The sequence below is a fragment of the Chiloscyllium punctatum genome, chromosome 5 (assembly GCF_047496795.1).
Source record: "Chiloscyllium punctatum isolate Juve2018m chromosome 5, sChiPun1.3, whole genome shotgun sequence".
NCBI classification, from domain to species: Eukaryota; Metazoa; Chordata; class Chondrichthyes; order Orectolobiformes; family Hemiscylliidae; genus Chiloscyllium; species Chiloscyllium punctatum.
This window is the reverse complement of record NC_092743.1, coordinates 50,181,182-50,201,155: the sequence shown is the minus strand read 5'-3', so window position 1 is coordinate 50,201,155 and position 19,974 is coordinate 50,181,182. Positions and strand designations below refer to the sequence as shown.

The 19,974-nt window shown below is 39.1% G+C and overlaps 1 protein-coding gene across 6 annotated transcripts in view; it reads right to left on the bottom strand.

The window, feature by feature from the left end:
- The window catches only part of nbn (nibrin), a 52,624-nt gene that overhangs the window by 5,639 nt on the left and 27,011 nt on the right, over positions 1–19,974 (bottom strand). For all 6 annotated transcript variants that reach the window (XM_072570271.1, XM_072570275.1, XM_072570274.1 and 3 more), the window contains 4 exons: positions 18,647–18,727; positions 16,482–16,643; positions 14,904–15,017; positions 14,664–14,713 (listed from right to left, as the gene is read on the bottom strand). In XM_072570271.1, coding sequence (XP_072426372.1) covers positions 14,664–14,713; positions 14,904–15,017; positions 16,482–16,643; positions 18,647–18,727 — 407 coding nt within the window. The remainder of the gene's footprint in view (positions 1–14,663; positions 14,714–14,903; positions 15,018–16,481; positions 16,644–18,646; positions 18,728–19,974) is intronic.

Genomic DNA, 19,974 nt, shown 5'->3' with positions numbered 1-19,974 from the left:
TTTACTTTTCTTTCTAAGTAAATTCAAAAAGTGGCATTTTTGTTCAAAGTAACTTCAGGAGGGTGGGAAAATACACGTTGCCTAGGAGCATAAGAAAACAACAGAACATGGCCACCAAACTATATTCTCATTGATGGAGTCTGATGGCATTGCACCCCTAACAGAATTTGCTGATGCATGATTGTGTCCAGTTAAAATTAATACGCAAATCTGGATTAAAAAGAAATGAAATTCATTTTTTTGAGATTGCCTAGTGTTAGGGAATTGCTTAGTAAATTTGCATTTGTAAAGAGTTTTTTTTTAAGATTAGTTACAGTGTGGAAACAGGCCCTTCGGCCCAACAAGTCCACACCGACCCGCTGAAGCGCACTCACCCAGACCCATTCACATACATTTACCACTGCACCTAATACTTTGGGCAATTTAGCATGGTTAATTCACCCAACCTGCACATTTTTGGACTGTGGGAGGAAACCGGAGCACCCGGAGGAAACCCACGCAGACACGAGTCAGTTGCCTGAGGCAGTTGCATTTAGTACGTTGGAGAAATGATGTCTCCCAATATTCTCTCCAAAAAGACTGGGACCAAAGGCTATGATATGGAATTTATAATGAAGTCCAAAAAGGATACCTTTGATCTTATCAGTGTAATCTGCAAAGGGCTCGAGCTCATCATTTTACTCTATGAATAGAAGGGCTATGTGAGAAAGGCGATGTGAGAATAGGAAAGTTGTTTTAATGAGGAATTTCAATCAACTAAATATGAAAACCCAAAAGATTTAGTCAAAATTAGTCAATGTAATTCATGGTCACATCCTCTGTGCCTAGGAAACAATGAAAGACAGTGCTCATCTTGACCCACTAATCACTATGATCCTACAAGACAGGAAAGTGAAATTGTAGCATACTTGAAGAAGAATAACCACAGAAAAAACAAGTTTAAAATGATTTTGAAAGCTAAAAGTAGTTAAGAAAAGGCTTAGTTCAAATAAGTGATGGAACAACTGAAGATAATGGATTGAAAGGCTGTCCAATGAAAATTCTGTCGGGGACAAGTGGATCACTTTTAAAGAACAATACAGAGCATATTACATTAACAAATTAAAAGATAACTTCGATGAGATCTTGCAGGGAAAAGTTAAAAAGATTGGTTGAGAAACTCAAGTACTTGCTAAAACGGGAAGTCACAAATTAAAAAGGCCCGAAGTCACACATCAATACAAGCTGAACACAATATAATTTTTTTAGTCCCATTGTTGCAAAATGGCAGTCACTGGAAATCATAAATAGGTATTAGCTTAAAATTGTAAATATATCTAAAAAACAATGTATTCTGAATTATTTCTTCCTTCAAGTCTTCAAAGCCTGTCCAAAATAGAGCTAATGTATTTAAAGGAGTGTCTCTGGTGATGGAGGAGCTACAGTAGATTTCTATCCATATTCATAAAGGGAGATAGACAAGAGAAAGATTCCAGAAATACTAAAAGAGGGAACAAATTAGAGCCTTTCAAGAAACGCTCAGATGCCGAATTGGAGTAACTTTAGGAACTTCTGAATGGCTGAATATGGGTCAAAGCCCACACATCTCAGTTCAAGACAAAAGGTGGTGAGCAGTCTTGAAAACACAATCTGTTGTTTTTCTTGTTATTTTATAATGATTTGCATTCATCCATGAATGTTTTGAGTTCAAGGATTTGACGACCAAGCTTTTAACTTCATAATTTTACCCTACTCAACCACCATTTTTTGCTTAGACAGGAAAACATCCCCATTTCTGAACTGAAATACATTATTTAACTGGAGATTTATTTACATGCAAACATTGTTTCTAAGCAACAAATGCTCATTGCCTTACAATGTTCAAAGATTAGCACATTTGTAAAATCTATTGTCAATATTTCTTAGCAGCATGGGATTACACAGAACAATGTATTCCTATATTTGTCAGTATCGTGGAGTTCTATTATCATAAGTATAATGTCCATTTTCAAAAGTCATTACAACATAAAACTGAAAAACCCAAATGCTTAAATACTCCAGGGAAAGTTCATGAAATAAGAGTTGCATTATGCTAGAATTAGTGACCATTAAACTAGTAATATCCTGGAGCATTATTCCTGGAACAGATGAACAATACAGCTATTCCAATTTGCAGCAGAGCTATTCACGATTTAAAGGTTACAAAGTCAGACATATAAAGACAAGCAAACTTGAACTTTAGTAGTCTGGAGGCACACCACAAATATATTACATGTATTGAATCCATTCGAAGTCCATCTCCCCTAAAATGTTGTGATCGAATTTACTCCAAACTCCTTTTCAGGATCTTAAAAGTGTAGCCAACTGACTCGAGATAGGCTCTATTTATATTTAGCTTAACTCCTCAGTAAGGCATTCTTCCATCTATACTCCCTGCTGCCTTGGGAAAGCAACTAAGATAATCAAAGACCATTCCCTCCCCAGTTATACTGTCATCCACCCTCTTCTGTCAGGTTTGATCACGTTCATACAAGTTTAAATACGTACAAACAGATTCAAAAACAGCTTCTTCTCTGCTGTTATCAGACTGCTGAACAGACCTCTTAAATGTTACTTATTCCAGAACGGAATAAGTACTGATAGATGCATAGCATTAAAAAAAAGCAGCAAATAAGGTCAAAACCAGAAAATGGCAAAAACGCAAAGTTAATGGCTTTTTACATAAACAGATTTAGTATTTAGAACAAAATAAATGAGTTAACACTACAAATAAAGATTAATGGGTATGATCTAACTGGATTTAGAGATGTGGTTATAAGGAGATCAAAGCTAAGAACTAAATATTCAGATACATGTAACTTTTCTACATGCAGATAGGAAATGAGAACATTTGTTAGTAGGCGATAGAATATTCTAAGTGCAATAGCAAGAAATTCTGTTATTCAGAAGATGCAGAATTCAAATGGGCAGAGCTAAGAAATAACAAGCGGAAAATGACACTGGCGCATATAGCTTATAGCTTTCCAAAAAGTAGGTGTATTGAAGGAAGGACAGAACAAATCAGCAGATAATTTTTAAAAATACATTCATTCACAGGATGAGGGCATCACTGGCTAGGCAGCATTTATTGCCAATCCACAGTTGCCCAGAGGGCAGTTAAGAGTCAACCACATTGCTGTGGGTCTGGAATCACACATAGGTCAAACCAGGTAAGGACGGCAGTTTTCTTCCCTAAAAGACACTAGTGAACCAGATGGGATCTTTCGATAATTGACAATGGATTCATGGTCATCATTAGACTTTCAATTCCAGATTTTCTTCTGCAGCTGTACAGGGCCCTAGTGAGACCACACCTGGAGTATTGTGTGCAGTTCTGGTCTCCAAATTTGAGGAAAGACATTCTGGCTATTGAGGGAGTGCAGCGTAGGTTCATGAGGTCAATTCCTGGAATGGCAGGACTACCTTACGCTGAAAGACTGGAGCGACTGGGCTTGTATACCCTTGAATTTAGAAGACCGAGAGGGGATCTGATTGAGACATAAGATTACTAAAGGATTCTACACTCTGGAGGCAGGAAACATGTTTCCGCTGATGGGTGAGTGCCGAACCAGAGGACACAGCTTAAAAATATGGGGTAGACCATTTAGGACAGAGATGAGGAGAAACATCTTCACCCAGAAAGTGGTGGCTGTGTGGAATGCTCTGGAGGCTCAGTCTCTGGATTCATTTAAGAAAGAGTTGGATAGAGCTCTCAAGGATAGTGGAATCAAGGGTTATGGAGATAAGGCAGGAACAGGATACTGATTAAGGATGATCAGCCATGATCATATTGAATGGTGGTGCAGGCTCGAAGGGCAGAATGGCCTACTCCTGCACCTATTGTCTATTGTCTATTTTTTAAATGAATTCAAATTCCACCTTTGGGTGGCATTCGAACCTTAGTCCCCAGGATATTATTTGAGTCTGTGGATTAACAGTCCAGAGATAATATCACTAGGCTAGCACTTTCCCAATTGGATATGATGACTTTGATCTTCATCTAGATTGGGATAATCAATTTGGCAGAGGTAGGCAAGAAGAAGGATATATAATGTGTATTCAGGCCAGTTTCCAAAAATAATGTTGTTATTGATCCAGCCAGGGTTCAGGCTTTTTTGGATGTAAGTTATATGTAATGAGGTAATTTTGGTAAATGTTCTCAGAGTAACAGATTGAGGAAATAGTGACCATAATATGGTAGAATTTAGCCTTCAGTTTGAAAATTTTAAAATTGGGTCAGAAGCAAATGTGCTAAGATTAAATAAGGGTAATTTTAAAAGAATGAGGGCAGAGTTGGCTGAAGTGGATTGTGAAAGGAGTTTAGCAGAAAAGATGATTCATGTGGATTGGCAGGTGTTTAGGAAAATAGTTTGATTCACAGGAAAAAGTGAGGAAAAACAATTCTAGAAAGGGGATTAAACCGACCATAGCAACTAAGATGTGGAGGAGCTGGTGTTAGACTGGGGTGGACAAAGATAAAAACCACACAACACCAGGTTATAGTCTAACAGGTTTATTTGGAAGCACTAGCTTTCAGAGCACTGCTCCTTTATCAGGTGGTTCGGAGCAGCGCTCTGAAAGCTAGTGCTTCCAAGTAAACATGTCGGACTATAACCTGGTATTGTGTGATTTTTAACATGTTTAACCAAGTTAAGGACAGTAACAAATTGGAAAGAAGAAAACATACAATGTGGCAAAATTTAATGGTGAACTAAAGGTAGCAATTGTCTCAGGATCCTGGCACTCTGGAAAAGTCCCAGGTGATTAAAAAATGCCAGTGTAATAGACTTGTATTGGAATGACAAAACATAACTATAGGCCAGTTATCTTAACATCTGTAATGGGAAAATATTATATTTTGCAATTAACAGAAAGGTATTAACCTGATCAATTGGAAGTGGAAAAAAGATAATGATTCGAATGAAGTAAGCTGATATAATTAGAATTAGAACTTCGCACATGTTTGAGATCACTTATGGAATCTTATTCACTTGTTGGATCTGCATGTTATTGGCTGGACCAAGTAAAAAAATCACACAACACCAGGTTATAGTCCAACACCTGAAGGAGCGAAGCCCCGAAGGCTAGTGTGTTTCCAATTAAACCTGTTGGACTATAACCTGGTGTTGTGTGATTTTTAAACTTTGCACACCCCAGTCCAACACCGGCATCTCCAAATCATTGGCTGGACCAGCATTTATTGCTCATCCCGAGTTTGAGACAATGGTAGTAAGCTGCCTTCTTGAACTAGTGTAGTCCATTTAGTCTAGGTACACCTACAATACCATTAGTGAGTGAGTTGCTGGATGTTGACCAAATTACAGTGAAGAAACAACAAGATATTTTCAAGTCAGGATGGTGAGTGACTTGGAGGGGAATTTGTAGGTGGTGATGTTTCAATGTATCTGCTGCCCTTATCCTTCTAGATGGTAGTGGTCATGGATTTGGAAGGTGCGGCTTAAGGAGCCTTGGTGAATTTCCACAATATACCTAGTGGATGGTATACTCTGCTGATACTGAATGCAGTGGTGGAAGCAGTGAATGTTTAGGAATTTAATACCAATCTTTGAAGGCAAGCGTCTCACATGTTGTTGGATGTCCTCAACCAGGCAGGTGGAGAGTATGTCATCACAGTCCTAACTTGTGCCAAGTAGACAGATAGGTTTTGGATAGTCAGGATCTGAGTTATTTTCTGCAAGATTCCTAACCTTTAGCACTCTTGTAGTATTTACAAGGCTGGTCCAATTCAGGTTCTAGTCAATGGTAGCTCCCAGGATGTTGACAGCTGGGGATTCAGTGATGGCAATGCCACTGAATGTCAAGGGTAATGGTCACATTCTGCTTTGCTGGATTTTAATTTTGTTTTAAATTATTCACAGGATGAGGGTGTCTCTGACTGAGCCAGCATTTGCCATTTCCCTAATTGCCCAGAGGGCAGAGTCAACCACATTACTGTGGGTCTGAAGTCACATATAGTGCAGACCAGGTAAGGATGATAGTTTTCTTTCTTAAAGGACATTAGTGAACCAGATGGGTTTTTCAACAATTGACAGTGAATTCACGGTCACCAATAGGCTCCTAATGCCAGATTTTTGAAAAACTGAATTTAAATTCCACCATTTACCATGGTGGGATTTGAATCTGGGACCCCAGAACATTACCCAGGTCTCTGGATTAATAAAAAGACCACTAGACCATCACTCCCTGTGCAGATGGCCATTGCCTGACATTTGTTTGGCACATAAGTTGCCACTTGTCAGCTCAATCCTGAACACTGCCCAGATCTTGCTGCATTTAAACATGAACTGCTTTAGCATATGAGAAAACAAAACAAAAACTGCAGATGCTGGAATCTGAAGTAAAGAGGCAGGAGGCTGGAAGCCAGATAGCAACAGGATCTGTAGAAGTTGACGTTTTGGGTGTAACCCTTCTTAAGGATGTTTCCAGTCCTGAAAAAGGGTTACATCTGAAATGTCGACTTGTACAGATTCTAATGCTGCCTGGCTTGTTGTGTTCTTCCAGCCTTCTGCCTGTCCACTCAGTATATGAGGAATCATGAATGATGGCGAATACTGCTTAGTGAATATCCCTACTTCTGACCATCTGACAGAGAAAAATTCACTGATGAAGCTGAAGGTGGCTCAGCTGAGAACATTACCCAGAAGAACTCCTGCAGAGATGTCCTGGATTGGAGATGAATTACTCCAACAACCACAGACATCTTCCTTTGTGTCACATATGATGCTAACTAGCTGACAGTGTTGACTCTGACGCCACAAATGTTCAAATGTAGTCTTGATGTCAAAAGCAGTCACTCTCACTACACATCTGGAGTTCAGCTCTTGTGTTCATGCTTGAACCAAAGCTGTAATGAGTTCAGGAGCAAGGTGCCTTGGTGGAACCCAAACTGAGTGCTAAGCTACTGCTTATGATAATATTGTGGATTACATGATCTATCATTTCATTGATAATAAAGTAGACTGATGGAGGACAAATTGGCCGAATTGGATTTGTCCTGCTTTTATAACTGGATAATTTTCCACATTATCAGATAAATACCCGTGTTGTAACTGTACTAAAACAGATTGGCTAGCAACTTCAGGTGTACAAGACTTCAGTACTATTGCCAGAATGTTGCCAATGGTCACAGCCTTTATTTTATCCTGCACTTTCAGCTACTTCTTGTAATGAATTGAATTGGCTGAAGACTGTGTCTTCTCCAGAGGTTACCACCATCAGAAATGGATTATTGATTTGGCATTTTTCACTAGAAATTGTTGAAGAAACTTCAGCCTTATCTTTTGCACTGGCATGTTGGGATCCCCCATACTAAGGATAGGTATATTTGTGCAGTCTCCCCTTCCAGTGGTTTGTTTAACTTAATTAACAGCATTTATGACTGGATGTGGCATGACTGGACTGCTTAAGTTTGATTCAATGGCCCTGGAATTGTGAAATGTGTAATAAAAACAATGTGGTTATCATGCAGGGCAATGTGGAAAAGGTTATAAGATTCTGAAGTCAATTCTAAAATGATTTTCATAAAATTGTTGTTAAATAAAGAAAAAGAAAATCATAAGTTTGCAAAACTCCTATCAAAGAGTCTAAAAGCTAATTTTACAAGGTCAAAGAACTAATCAAAAAGACAAGATATACTGCATTGGAAATCACAGGGCACCAAAACCAGGTTAATTATCCCAATATGGAAGTTATTCTCGAAACTCATTTTTCTGTTCTCATAATAATTTTAATCTTCTCTTGACCTGCATAGTAACCATATTGTAGGGGTTTTGAAATTATGTCATTTCTGCCACTGAAAGTGGATAGGGCAATTATTTCATAACTGTTAATTTGTAAACAACATCTCAAATGCTAATGGATGAAATGGATAAAAACTTGGTACAAAGATATGATGTCACCCAGAGAATAACTGATGAGTTTCGAGTACTGATGCAAATCTGCACAATGGAATTTTCTTAAACCATTAATATTGGAAAATAGAGTGAATTACCAGTTTTAAAAGAATGCCATTATTTTCAAATGAACATTAGAACTATCAAAACACTTCCAACACATATCCTGTCCTACCAGAGGATATTACCCACCTTAATAGACCAAGAATCAGAAATAGAAAGCTGGACAGAACACCAATGCTTCACTGGAGGCCCACTGATGATGTTACCTAGCATAGTGATGAAACATCTGAAAACAAACCTGCCAGCTCATGGAGCAAACTTACAACCTGAACCTCAACCTGAGCTACAAAACTTCTCAAAAATCAGATTATGCGGTGCATCGAGAGATTAGTAATGGCACACATCAACTCCAGCCTCCAAGATTGCTTTGATCCTCTACAATTCACCTAACCTCCACAACAGGTCCAAGGCTGATGCCATCTCCCTGGCCCTTCACTCATCCTTGGAACATTTGGATATTAGGGATAAGTACATCAGTCTCCTACTTATTGACAATAGCTTTACCTTCAATACGTAATTCCAACCAAACTCATCTCCAAACACCAAGACCTGGGACTCTGCTGCTGCCTCAGCATCAGGACCCTTGACTTCCTGATCCACACACCACAATCAGTAAGGATAGGCAACAACACTTCCTCCATGACAATCCTCAAGACCAGTGCTCCGCAAGGGTGCCTACCCAGCCCCTTACTATTCATCTTATACACTCACAACTGTGGGGCCAAATTCTGCTCTAACTCCATTTCCAAGTTTGCTGATGACACCACCATAGTGGGTGGGATCTTAAACAGTTATGAGGCAGAGTATAGGAAAGACATAGAGAGCTAACTGGCATGGTTTAAAGACAACAATCTCTCCAATAATGTCAGCTAAATGAAGGAGCTGCTCATAAACTTCAGGAAGATGAATAGAGGATATGTCTGTATCAATGGTGCTGAGGTGGAGATAGTTCACGTTCCCAGGAGTAAAGATCAGCAACAATCTGGCCTGGTCCATTGATGGTGGCACTGTGGTCAAGAAAACATACCAATTCCTCTACTTCCTTAGAACGCTAAGGACATTTGGCATGTCCTGAATGAGTCTTACCAATTTTTATAGATGCACGATAGAAAAGATCCTATTTGGTACGGCAACTGCTCCGCCCAGACTACAAGAAATTATGGAGGGTTGTGAACGCAGCCGAGTCCACCATGCACACCAGCCTTCCTTCAATTGACTTATGTCTATATTTTCCATTGCCTTGGGAAAGCAGTCAATATAATCAAAGACCCCTCTCATCCCGGTTGTATTCTCTTCTACTGTCTTCTGTCAGGCAGATGACACAAAAGTTTGAAAACATGTACCAACAGATTCAAGAACAGCTTATTCCTTGGTCATCAGACTTTTGAATGGACCTCTCATATATTAAAGTTGATTTTTCTCTGCACCTTCTCTGTAGCTGTAACACTATATTCTGCATTGAGTTCTACTACCTGATGTACTAATGTATGGTATGATTTTCCTGGATAGTACATAAAACAATACTCTTCACTGTATCTCAGTACATGTGACAATAATCAAATCAAATCAACTAGGCAGTCTGCAATTCAAACCCTCGAGTCTGTTCTGACATTTAATACGATCATGACTGATCTCAACTTGGCTTCAACTCCATTTTCCTGCCAGCTCCCCATAACCTTTAATCCATTGTTAATTAAAAATCTGTCCGTCTCCTCAAATGTAGTTAGTGTCCCATCATCTACCCCACTCTATGATAGTTAATTTTACAGATAAGCGATCCTTTGAGATAAGTAATTCTTCATCTGTTTTAAATCTGCCATTCTGTAGCCTAAAATTGACTTCTTATCTAGATTACCCCATAAAGTGAATCATCCACTTTACATTTAATTTGTTCATCCTCTTTAGCACCTTCTCCAATCAATTAGATCTCTTCGCATAGAGCATAGAACAATACAGCACAGAACAGGCCCTTTGGCCCTTGATGTTGCAGTGACCCGTGAACTAATCTAAACCCATCCCCCTTTACTATCCCATCATCATCCATGTGCTTATCCAAGGATTGTTTTAATCTCCCTAATGAAGCTGAGTTAAGTACATTGGCAGGCAGGGCATTCCATGCCCTTACCACTCTCTGAGTAAAGAACCTGCCTCTGACATCTATCTTAAATCTATCACCCCTCAATTTGTAACTATGCCCCCTCGTAAAGCAGATGTCATCATCCTAGGAAAAAGACTTTCACTGTCTACCCTATCTAATCCTCTAATCATCTTATATGTCTCTATCAAATCCCCTCTTAGCCTTCTTCTTTCCATTGAGAACAGACCCAAGTCCCCTAGCCTTTCTTCACAAGACCTTCCCTCCAGACCATGCAACATCCTGGTAAATCTCCTCTGCTCCTTTTCCAATGCTTTCACATCCTTCCTGTAATGGGGTGACCAGAACTGTGCATAATATTCCAAGTGTGGCCGCACTAGCGTTTTGTATAGTAGCGGCATGGCATTACGGCTCCAGAACTCAATCCCTCTACCAATAAAACCTAACACACCATATGTCTTCTTAACAGCACTATCAACCTGGTGGCAACTTTCTGGGATCTATGTACATGGACTTCAAGATCCCTTCGCACATCCATACTATCAAGAATCTTTCCATTGACCCAGTATTCTGCCTTCCTGTTATTCTTCCCAAAGTGAGTCACCTCACATTTATCTGCATTGAGCTCTATTTGCCACCACTCAGCCCAATTCTGCAGTTTATCTAAGTCCCCCGCAACCTGTAACATTCTTCCACACTATCCACTACTCCATCTACTTCAGTGTCATCTGCAAACTTACTAACCCATCCACCTCTGCCTGTGTCCAAGTCGTTTATAAAAATGACAAACATCAGTGGTCCCAAAACAGATCCTTATGGCACACCACTAATAACCAGACTCAAGGCTGAATATTTTCCATCAACCACCACTCACTGCCTTCTTACAGAAAGCCACTTTCTAATCCAAAATGCTACATCACCCCAATTCTGCCTGGTATGGAAGGTACTAGCTATGAAGAGAGGTTGAGTAGGTTAGGTTTGTTTTCATTAGAAAAAAGGAGATTGAGGGGACCTGATTGAGGTCTACAAAATCATGAGGGGTATAGACAGGGTAGATAGAGATAAGCTTTTTCCCAGGGTGAAGGATTCAATAACGAGAGGTCACGTTTTCAAGGTGAGAGGTGAAAAGTTTAAGGGGGATATACGCGGCAAGTACTTTACACAGAGGGTGGTAGGTGCCTGGAACGCGTTGCCAGCAGAGGCAGGCATGGTAGATTCATTTAAGATGCGTCTGGACAGATGCATGAGTGGGTGGGGAGCAGAGGGATACAGATGCTTAGGAACTGGGTGACAGGTTTAGACAGTAGATTTGGATCGGCTCAGGCTTGGAGGGCCGAAGGACCTGTTCCTGGGCTGTAAATTTTCTTTGTTCTCTTTGTTCTTTAATCTCATGCCCCTGCATTTTCTCCAACAGCCTACCAGGTTGAACATTATCAAAGGCTTTACTGTACACCACATCAACTGCCCTACCCTCATCCACATGCTTGGTCACCTTCTCAAAAAAACTCAATGAGATTTGTGAGACATGACCTGCCCTTGACCAAACCATGTTGACTATCTGCAATCAAATTGTTGCTTGCTAGATAATTATAAATCCTATCTCTTATAATCCTTTCTAAAACATTTCCTACAACAGGTGTAAGGCTCACTGGTCTATAACTACCTGGTTCATCTGTACTGCCCTTCATGAACAAGGACACAACATTTGTAATCCTCCAGTCCTCTGGCACTAAACCTGTAGACAATGACAACTCAAAAGATCAAAGTCAAGGGCTTCGCCATCTCCTCTCTAGCTTCCCAGAGAATCCTCAGATAAATCCCATCCGGCCCAGGGGACTTGTCTACTTTCACTCCTTCTACAATTGATAACACCACCTCCTTACCTCAATCCTTTCTAGTCTAATATCTTGTATCTCATTTTATTCCTCTGCAATATTATCCTTTTCCTGAGTGAAAACCAATGAGAAATATTTGTTTAGCATCTGTCCGATCTCCACAGGGTCCACACTCAACTTCCCACTTCTGTCTTTGATTGGCCCTATTCCTACCCTAGTCATCCTTTGATTCCTCACATACCTGTAGAAAGCTTTAGGGTTCTCCTTTATTCTACCTGCTAAAGACTGTTCATGTCCTCTCTTTGCTCTTCTTAACTCTCTCTTTAAATCCTTCCTAGCTAATCTGTAACTCTCCATCGCCTCATCTGAACCATCGCATCTCATCATCACATAAGCTTCCTTTGTCCGCTTAACAAGAGATGCAATTTCTGTAATAAATCACAGTTCCCTTACCTTATCACTTCCTCCATACCTGACAGGGACATACCTATCAAGGACACGTAATATCTGTACCTTAAACCAGCTCCACATTGTGAGTGCCCCCATCCCCTGCATTTTGCTACCCCATTCTATGCATCTGAAGTTTTGCCTAATCACATTATAATTGCCCTTGCCCCGTTGATATCTCTTGCCCTGTGTCACGTATCTATCCCTTTCCATCGCTAAACTAAGCATAACTGAATTATGGTCACTCTCTCCAAAGTGCTCACCTACCACTAAATCAAGCACCTGGCCTGGTTCATTACCAAGCACTAGATCCAGTATGGTCTCGCCTCTTGTCAGCCCTTTGACAGACTGTGTCAGGAAACCCTCTTGAACACGTTGGACAAAAACTGATCCATCTGACGTACTAGAGTTATAGCATTTCCAGTTAATGTTGGGGAACTTAAAGTTCCCCATAATGACCACCCTGTTCCTTTCACTCCTACCCAGAATCATTTTGCTGATCCTATCCTCCACATCCCTGAAACTTTGCGGAGGCCTATAAAAAACTCCCAGCAGTGTGACCTCTCTTCTCCTTTTCTAACCTCAGGCCATACTACCTCAGTAGACGAGTCCTCGTCAAAAGTTCTTTCAGCCACTGTTATACTGTCCTTGACTAACAAGGCCACACTTTCCCCTCTTTTACTGCTTTGCCCATTCTTAATGAAAGATCAAAACTCATCCTTTAAAACTCTAGTAAACATAGACCAAACTGCTCAATCTTTTCTCATAAGACAAGCCAAGCCTTTCATCTCTGGAAAGAAGATATAATAACATTGTTCCTCAAGTAAGGTAACCAAACTGCATGCAGTACTCCATATATAGTCTCATCAATGTCTTGCACAATTTCAAGAATACTTTCCTGCTTTTATATCTCATTCTTTTTGCAATAAATGCCAAATTTTAATTTGTGCTTCTTATTACCTGCTGTATCTATATACTTGCTTTCTGTAATACATGCATGAGGACACTCAGATTCCTCTGCACCGAAACATTTTGAAGTTTCTTTCTATTTAGATAATAACTTGTTTTTAATTCTTCCAACCAAAATGCAATTGTGCAATACTCATCCACGTTAAACTCCATTAGCCCAATTTTGGCCCATTCACCTAAACTACCTACATCCATTTGTAAATTTCTTACTTCTTCATTGCAACTTAACATTCCCATCTATTTTAGTGTCATCTGCAAATCTGGCTATAGCATCTTCTATCCCTGTACATCCAAATAAAGATTGTAAATAGGTAAGGTCTGAGAACCGAACCTTGAGATACCCCTCTAGTTACAGCTTGTCAACGAGAAGATGATACGATTATTTCAATTCTTTGGTTTCTATTGGTGAACCAATTCTCTATTCAAGCTAATAAAATACAGTTAACTTTTTGTGACCTTATCTTGTATAATAACCTTATTAAATTAAATGCATTATACATCCACTGGACCTCCATTATCTACATTGCTTGCTACACTTTTGAAGAACTCTAGCGATTTACCATACATAAACCATTCTGTCTCTGATAGACTTTATTTTGACTTTCCAAATGTCACATTACTACTACCTATTGATACATGTTAAAGTAGCTGGTCTATAGTTTCCTGCTTTCTACATATCGTAAACTGTCTCAGTTGTTGTATGGAATTTGTCAGCACTGTCAAAATATAAGCAGCGTTTTCAGACCGATTGGAAGACACAAATTTGCTTGAAACTTTGGCTTGGTGATAACGGCAGTTCTTTATAAAAATAATTCATTTTTCAGCCTTGTATTTAAAGACCATCAAAGCAGGGAACAGCTCAAGGAAGAACTGTGCAATGCAGTCACGTTGAGTTAACTGTGTGTCAGAGGTGATAGCCTAGAGGTATTATCGCTGGACTACTAATCTAGCGACCAAGGTAATGTCCTGGGGACATGGGTCGGAATCTGACCACTGTAGATGGTGGAATTTGAATTCAATCAAAATCTGGAATTTAACGTTTAATGATAACCATGAATCTATTGCCGATTGTCGGGATTGATCGGTTCACTAATGTCCTTTAGGGAAGGAAACTTACTTGGTCTGCCCTGCATGTGACTCCAGACCTACAGCAATGTGAATGATTCTGAACTTCTCTCTGCGCAACGAGGGATGGGCAATAAATGCTGGCCTAGTCAGGATCGCCCACATCCCATGAATGTATTAAAAGAAAACTCTCTATCAAGTGTCATTTTCATTTTTTTCACATTGCACACTGTCCTTTAAAAATTAGTTGTTCCTTACCTGAATAAGTCATCAGCAAGACTCTCTTCTTTAAGTTGATGACTTTGCTCCTGTAAACAAATTATGTATTACACTAGAGTCTGAATGCAATTAAAAACATATTCAGATTGAAAAATATGCTGTCTAACAGTTTAACAAAATCTATTTGGCCAGGGCTTTCTGTTTTCATGATCAATTTCATTCATTCATGGGAATTAATGGAATGAATTACAGGCCAGTGGGCACAAATCAAAGGCATACCTCCACTTCTTGTCTTAACCATTCTTCAATTTCAGAGTTCTTTTTGGTTTGGTAAGCTTTCAGGTCCGTGCCCCCAATAATTTTAGGAAGCTTTTCTGCTCCAGGAAATAAAACCTATCACAACAGAAAAGAATTTTAGCAAACTGTCAGTTGAGACCATGCTTTTAACTATTCAACAAATACTATTCAAACCTGCATTTAATAAAAGGTTTTATACAGTCAATTATAAGGTGCCTACTGAAAACATAATCCCAAACAGTTACATAGCAATAGCATCACTTTCTCTCCAAGTCACAAATCATCCTCACTTAGAAATGTAATGCAGTTCCTTCATTGTTGCTGGATCAGAATCCTGGAACTTCCTTCCTAACAGCTGTGTGGATATTCCTACACCAAATGGACTACAGTGGCTCAAAAAGACAGTTCACCACCAATTTCTAAAAGACTATTAAGTATGAGCAAGAAGTACCAGCCTAGCCAGTGACCCGCACATCCCACGAACAAACAGAATAAAAGCTCATTCTCCTGTACAGTTCCCATTTAAGTAGACCTCAAGCAACATGCTGCCTTCAAGTATAAAGTGTTTCCTTAAATAAACAAATAATTCTTGAATCCAGCTGGAGAGGGGCAATGCATCGCAATTTACTAGTTCTGACTTATTGGTGCACTTTTCAGCTCAAAAACGTAACCTTACATGCAGAACGTTTTCTTCCTGGGACATATTGTGCGGCCAGCCATTTCCGGCATGGCTCAGCTGGTGCATCTTCTTGAGAAGAGTGCTCACCAAGTGCAATTGGTTTGGCACAGTCCTGATGTCACACAATCCTGCCAGCTGATACAAATCTGGACTCCCTAGTTCCAAACAGGCAGGTCCACTGAACAAATTCATGCTTCACTCTATGTAAATTTTATGTCAAGCTGCAAGATGAAGTTTGCTCCAGTTTTATTTAAAGAGACAGTTACCCAACTTGCAGGTAGATTTATTTTGAAAACCTGTTATTTTTGTTGCAAAGTACCTGGAGTATGCTGCAGTGTTTTTCGAGCTGCTGTCAGAGTGCATGGGTAGAGGATTCAGTTGCTGTCTGAGTAGAGGATTCCTACATCCTCACAATGAGGGCACATGATTAGGTGATTAGGAGATGTTACAATATGTATGGGGGCTGTAGTGACAGTGTCTGTGGGTTTATAGAGTAACAAGAGAAACTCCACACAATATACACTTCCAAAATGGAGCTGGACTTCTCTATAGTCCTTGACCATGACAGCAGGTTTTCTAGCAAGCCAGTCATTTTGGCCGGCATCTCAGCCTGCATATCCATCAGTATTTGCTACTCCACTGAAGTCATCATTCAAGTCCTCTGAAACAGCACTTACCTGCAGCTTTGGCTTCTAGTGAGATGGAAAATAATTCATCCTTTCTTCCTGCATGGCTGCAGCTCACTTATGTCCAATGACTCAACAGTTAGTAATTCCAACTTTATACAAGACTCTCAGGTACAGTGATAGTTTATGGTGTTTCAATTTCCAAAGAAATCCAAAATTAACAATAATTGAAATAAAGCATAATATGTGGCTAACCTTTTTAAATTTTTTAAAGTTCTTCAACTGGCTATTCTCTTCATTTGAGGCAAGTATTCTCCCTCTTCCAGGTTGACTAACAACAAGTGACTTGAACACAGTTACAAGAAGTCTGTTTGGAAGAGCCTCATTATTTCCAGATTCATGAAGTAAATCCAAATTCTACAAAACAAATCAAATATATTAACATAATTATCACAAAATTTCTTAATTCACAAATACATACTTGATGCCTGAATTGTTCACCTTGTCAAAATGCTTCATGATTTTGAACAGTTTTTATAAATTACTCTTTAAACTTTAGCAGAAAAATCCGAGCTTCTCTAGTATCTCCATGTAATTGAAGTCCTTCATTCCTGGTGCAATTCTTGTAAGTCTCCTCCACACCCTTTCCAAGGTCTTGATATTCTTCAAGAAGAGTACAGCCCTACTTTGGCCAAAATATTCCAGCAGGGTCTAACCCTTTATAAAGTTTTAGCAGAACTTCCCCCTTTTGTGCACTATACAGCCAAGAATCCCTTACTAAAATGAGTACATGCTAGGCTTGTCCTACCACCTTTGTGTATCAACACCCTACATGTCAGTTTGAGCAGTCCCTTTGAATAACAGAGTATCAATATGGCTTGATAGTTCAAGTTGAAGAGATCATGATAAAAGGTTTTATCAAGAGAAACAAAGAAAAAGAAGGCAGTGGAAAAGAGATCATTGATTTGTAGAACCTTACATATTTATACTTAGAAGACAACTACTCTATGCTGCATTCGTTTTTTGTTTGATGGTACAATAGCCCTTTGCATAAACATATTTTCCTAATTTCTGGAAGAAATCTTTTTTTCTTGTTCATTTTTGAAAACTCGTATGTAATTTTTAAAAACTCCTCTTAAATCTTGTGATAGCCAACTAAGAAAAAACTTTTCCAAAAGATCAATTTTTCCTAGTAATTATACTTCACCAACTCTTGTATAATCCCAGCAATCTAAACTGTAAATGCAAGAACTGAGTTAAATCATAGCACAAAATCTAGCTGGGCAATTGAGAGATATTGAAGATAAACAAAGCAGAATGAAAGTTGTGCAGAGTTGTGTATAATAAACAAGTAAAGTATACAATACTGATTAACACCAATGGCTCTGCTATTTTTAATGGAATTAAAAAGATTTGATCAGACTCGTCGAATTATTTTGTAAATACCAACTGGGACATTTTATGATACAGCTCCAAGGCAAGTAGGACTTGAACTCAGACCATCTGGCCCAGAGGTACGAACATTACCCTTGCACCACAAAACCTACATGGGACAATGGTACTGATAGCAATTTGCACTGACCAATCATCTGATTGGGAGGAGGACTGATATTCCTGTGCAAGAAACAATTAGAGATAAGCACCAAAAATGGAGAAAGTAGTAAAAACACAACTAAGCGAAATGCAAGATCTACAGACATCTTTAGGCACCACAGAGATTCTTTTCTACAGTTTAATGATGGGTGCCCATTAAATCTATGGTATATTAAATAGTCAACTTAAAAAGTCTCAAAAGCTATTTGGATCCCATAAAATTTCCCACATGCTGACATAAACTATAAAGTATGAATTTTATATCAGGTTGATACAAAATGCTAAGCAAATCTGGCCTTTACTATTGAATTTGTTTTGAAAGAAGAACTAAATAATCCTGAATTTTTCTAACTGAAAATTCCCATGTGCATGTTTGGCCTCACAATTGTAATTGACATTCCATTCTAGTGAAATGAATGAACTAAGAATTAATGCTACACAATTCAGGCAGAGTGCATCAGCTTCTTCACTATTTGTCAGCACTTAGAAAGCATCTCTCCCTAAATAGATGTATAGGAATCTTCATTATCAGAAAATCTTCTCCTTTAGACATGTATTCACAGCAAGATTCACTTTAATAGGTGATAGCTAATCAGCTTGATCTGATTATATCTTAAATACTGTTTCTTTTATCACCCAATACTAGTCAGCAAATGGTAAGATCTTTATTGTCATTTAGGATAGACTATAAAAGTGATTTTTACAAAAGAATCCAGAAGCTTAACTGGAAGGTGCAGCACTTTGGTTAAATCTTATCTAATTAATTACCAAGTCTCTTTTAGAGATGATTTAATATGGCTAGATTTACAATGGTGTAAAATACTTACATTATTTAACTCCTTATGGAGTGGTGCAGGCAATTCATGTTCAACTTCAGACTCCTGTTTTACTTGTGATGCCTTTGCATGCTTTATTACAAGGAAGAAACAGGATATATTTATAGAACATAACTTGCACTTAATTATTACCATTATCTCCAAGATATGGTTTAATGCCAACTGCATTGTAAATATATTGTAAAAATAAGTGATTTTTTCATTGTGATTCAATTTATCCAATTACAGCAGATATAAAAATAAAAATTAGGGCTAATTTCTGAACTGGTTTAACAGGAGTTGGTACAATAAAGCTTTCAATCAGACCACATGATATGCTATCCTTCCTTATGCACATCATTGATTAGTCGGCAAAATGACTAATTTGCATGCATAATCTACACATCAATAAAAATGTTATGACTGAAGTTTCAGTACATGTGTAAGGTATGTCCTAAAATAATATTCTCAAAATCTGAAATGTAGGTAAAGTTCCAAAAAAATTAAATCAGAACATTTCAAAACCAAATAGACTTTCAGTTGACAAATGTTCAAATACATTGGCATGGTAGAAGCAATGGTTGTTGGGACTGTTCAAAAAAAGTCACAACAACTTCGAGACAATTGAGTTCCTCCAAACACTCCCCAAAGGATCATTTCACATCCTGGCAGAGATTTTCCTGCAGCTCCAAACACCTCATCTACTGTGTCCGTTGCTCTTGAATGGTCTCTACATTGGAGAGACAGGACACCAACTTGCAGAAAGTTTCAAAAAACATCTCCAGGACACACGCACCAATTAACCCCACTGCCCTGTGGCTGAACACTTCAACTCCACCAAGGACACGCCAAATTCTAGCCACCTGACACCTGGAGGAAAAACACATCATCTTCCGCATTGGGACCCTCCAAACACACAGGATAAATGCCAATTTCACCAGTTTTCTGACCTCCCCTTTCCCTCCCACCTTATCCCATATTCAACCCTCCAAATCAGCCCTCTTGAACTGTCCTACCTGTCCATCTTCCTTCTCACCTATCCACTCCACCCTCCATTCCAACCTATTACCATCACTCCCCACCTTCATCTACCTATCGTATCCCCAGCTACCTTCCCCCAGCCCCACCCCCCTCTCATTTATCTCTCAGCCCCTTTGAGCACACCCTCTCACCACACTCCTGATGAAGGTCATGATTTGGAGACATCGGTGTTGCACTGGGGGGTACAAGCTTAAAAATCACACAACACTGGGTTATAGTCCATCAAGTTTATTTGGAAGCATTAGCTTTCAGAGCACTGCTCCTTCATCAGGTGGATAACTGCAATATTCCTAATGAAG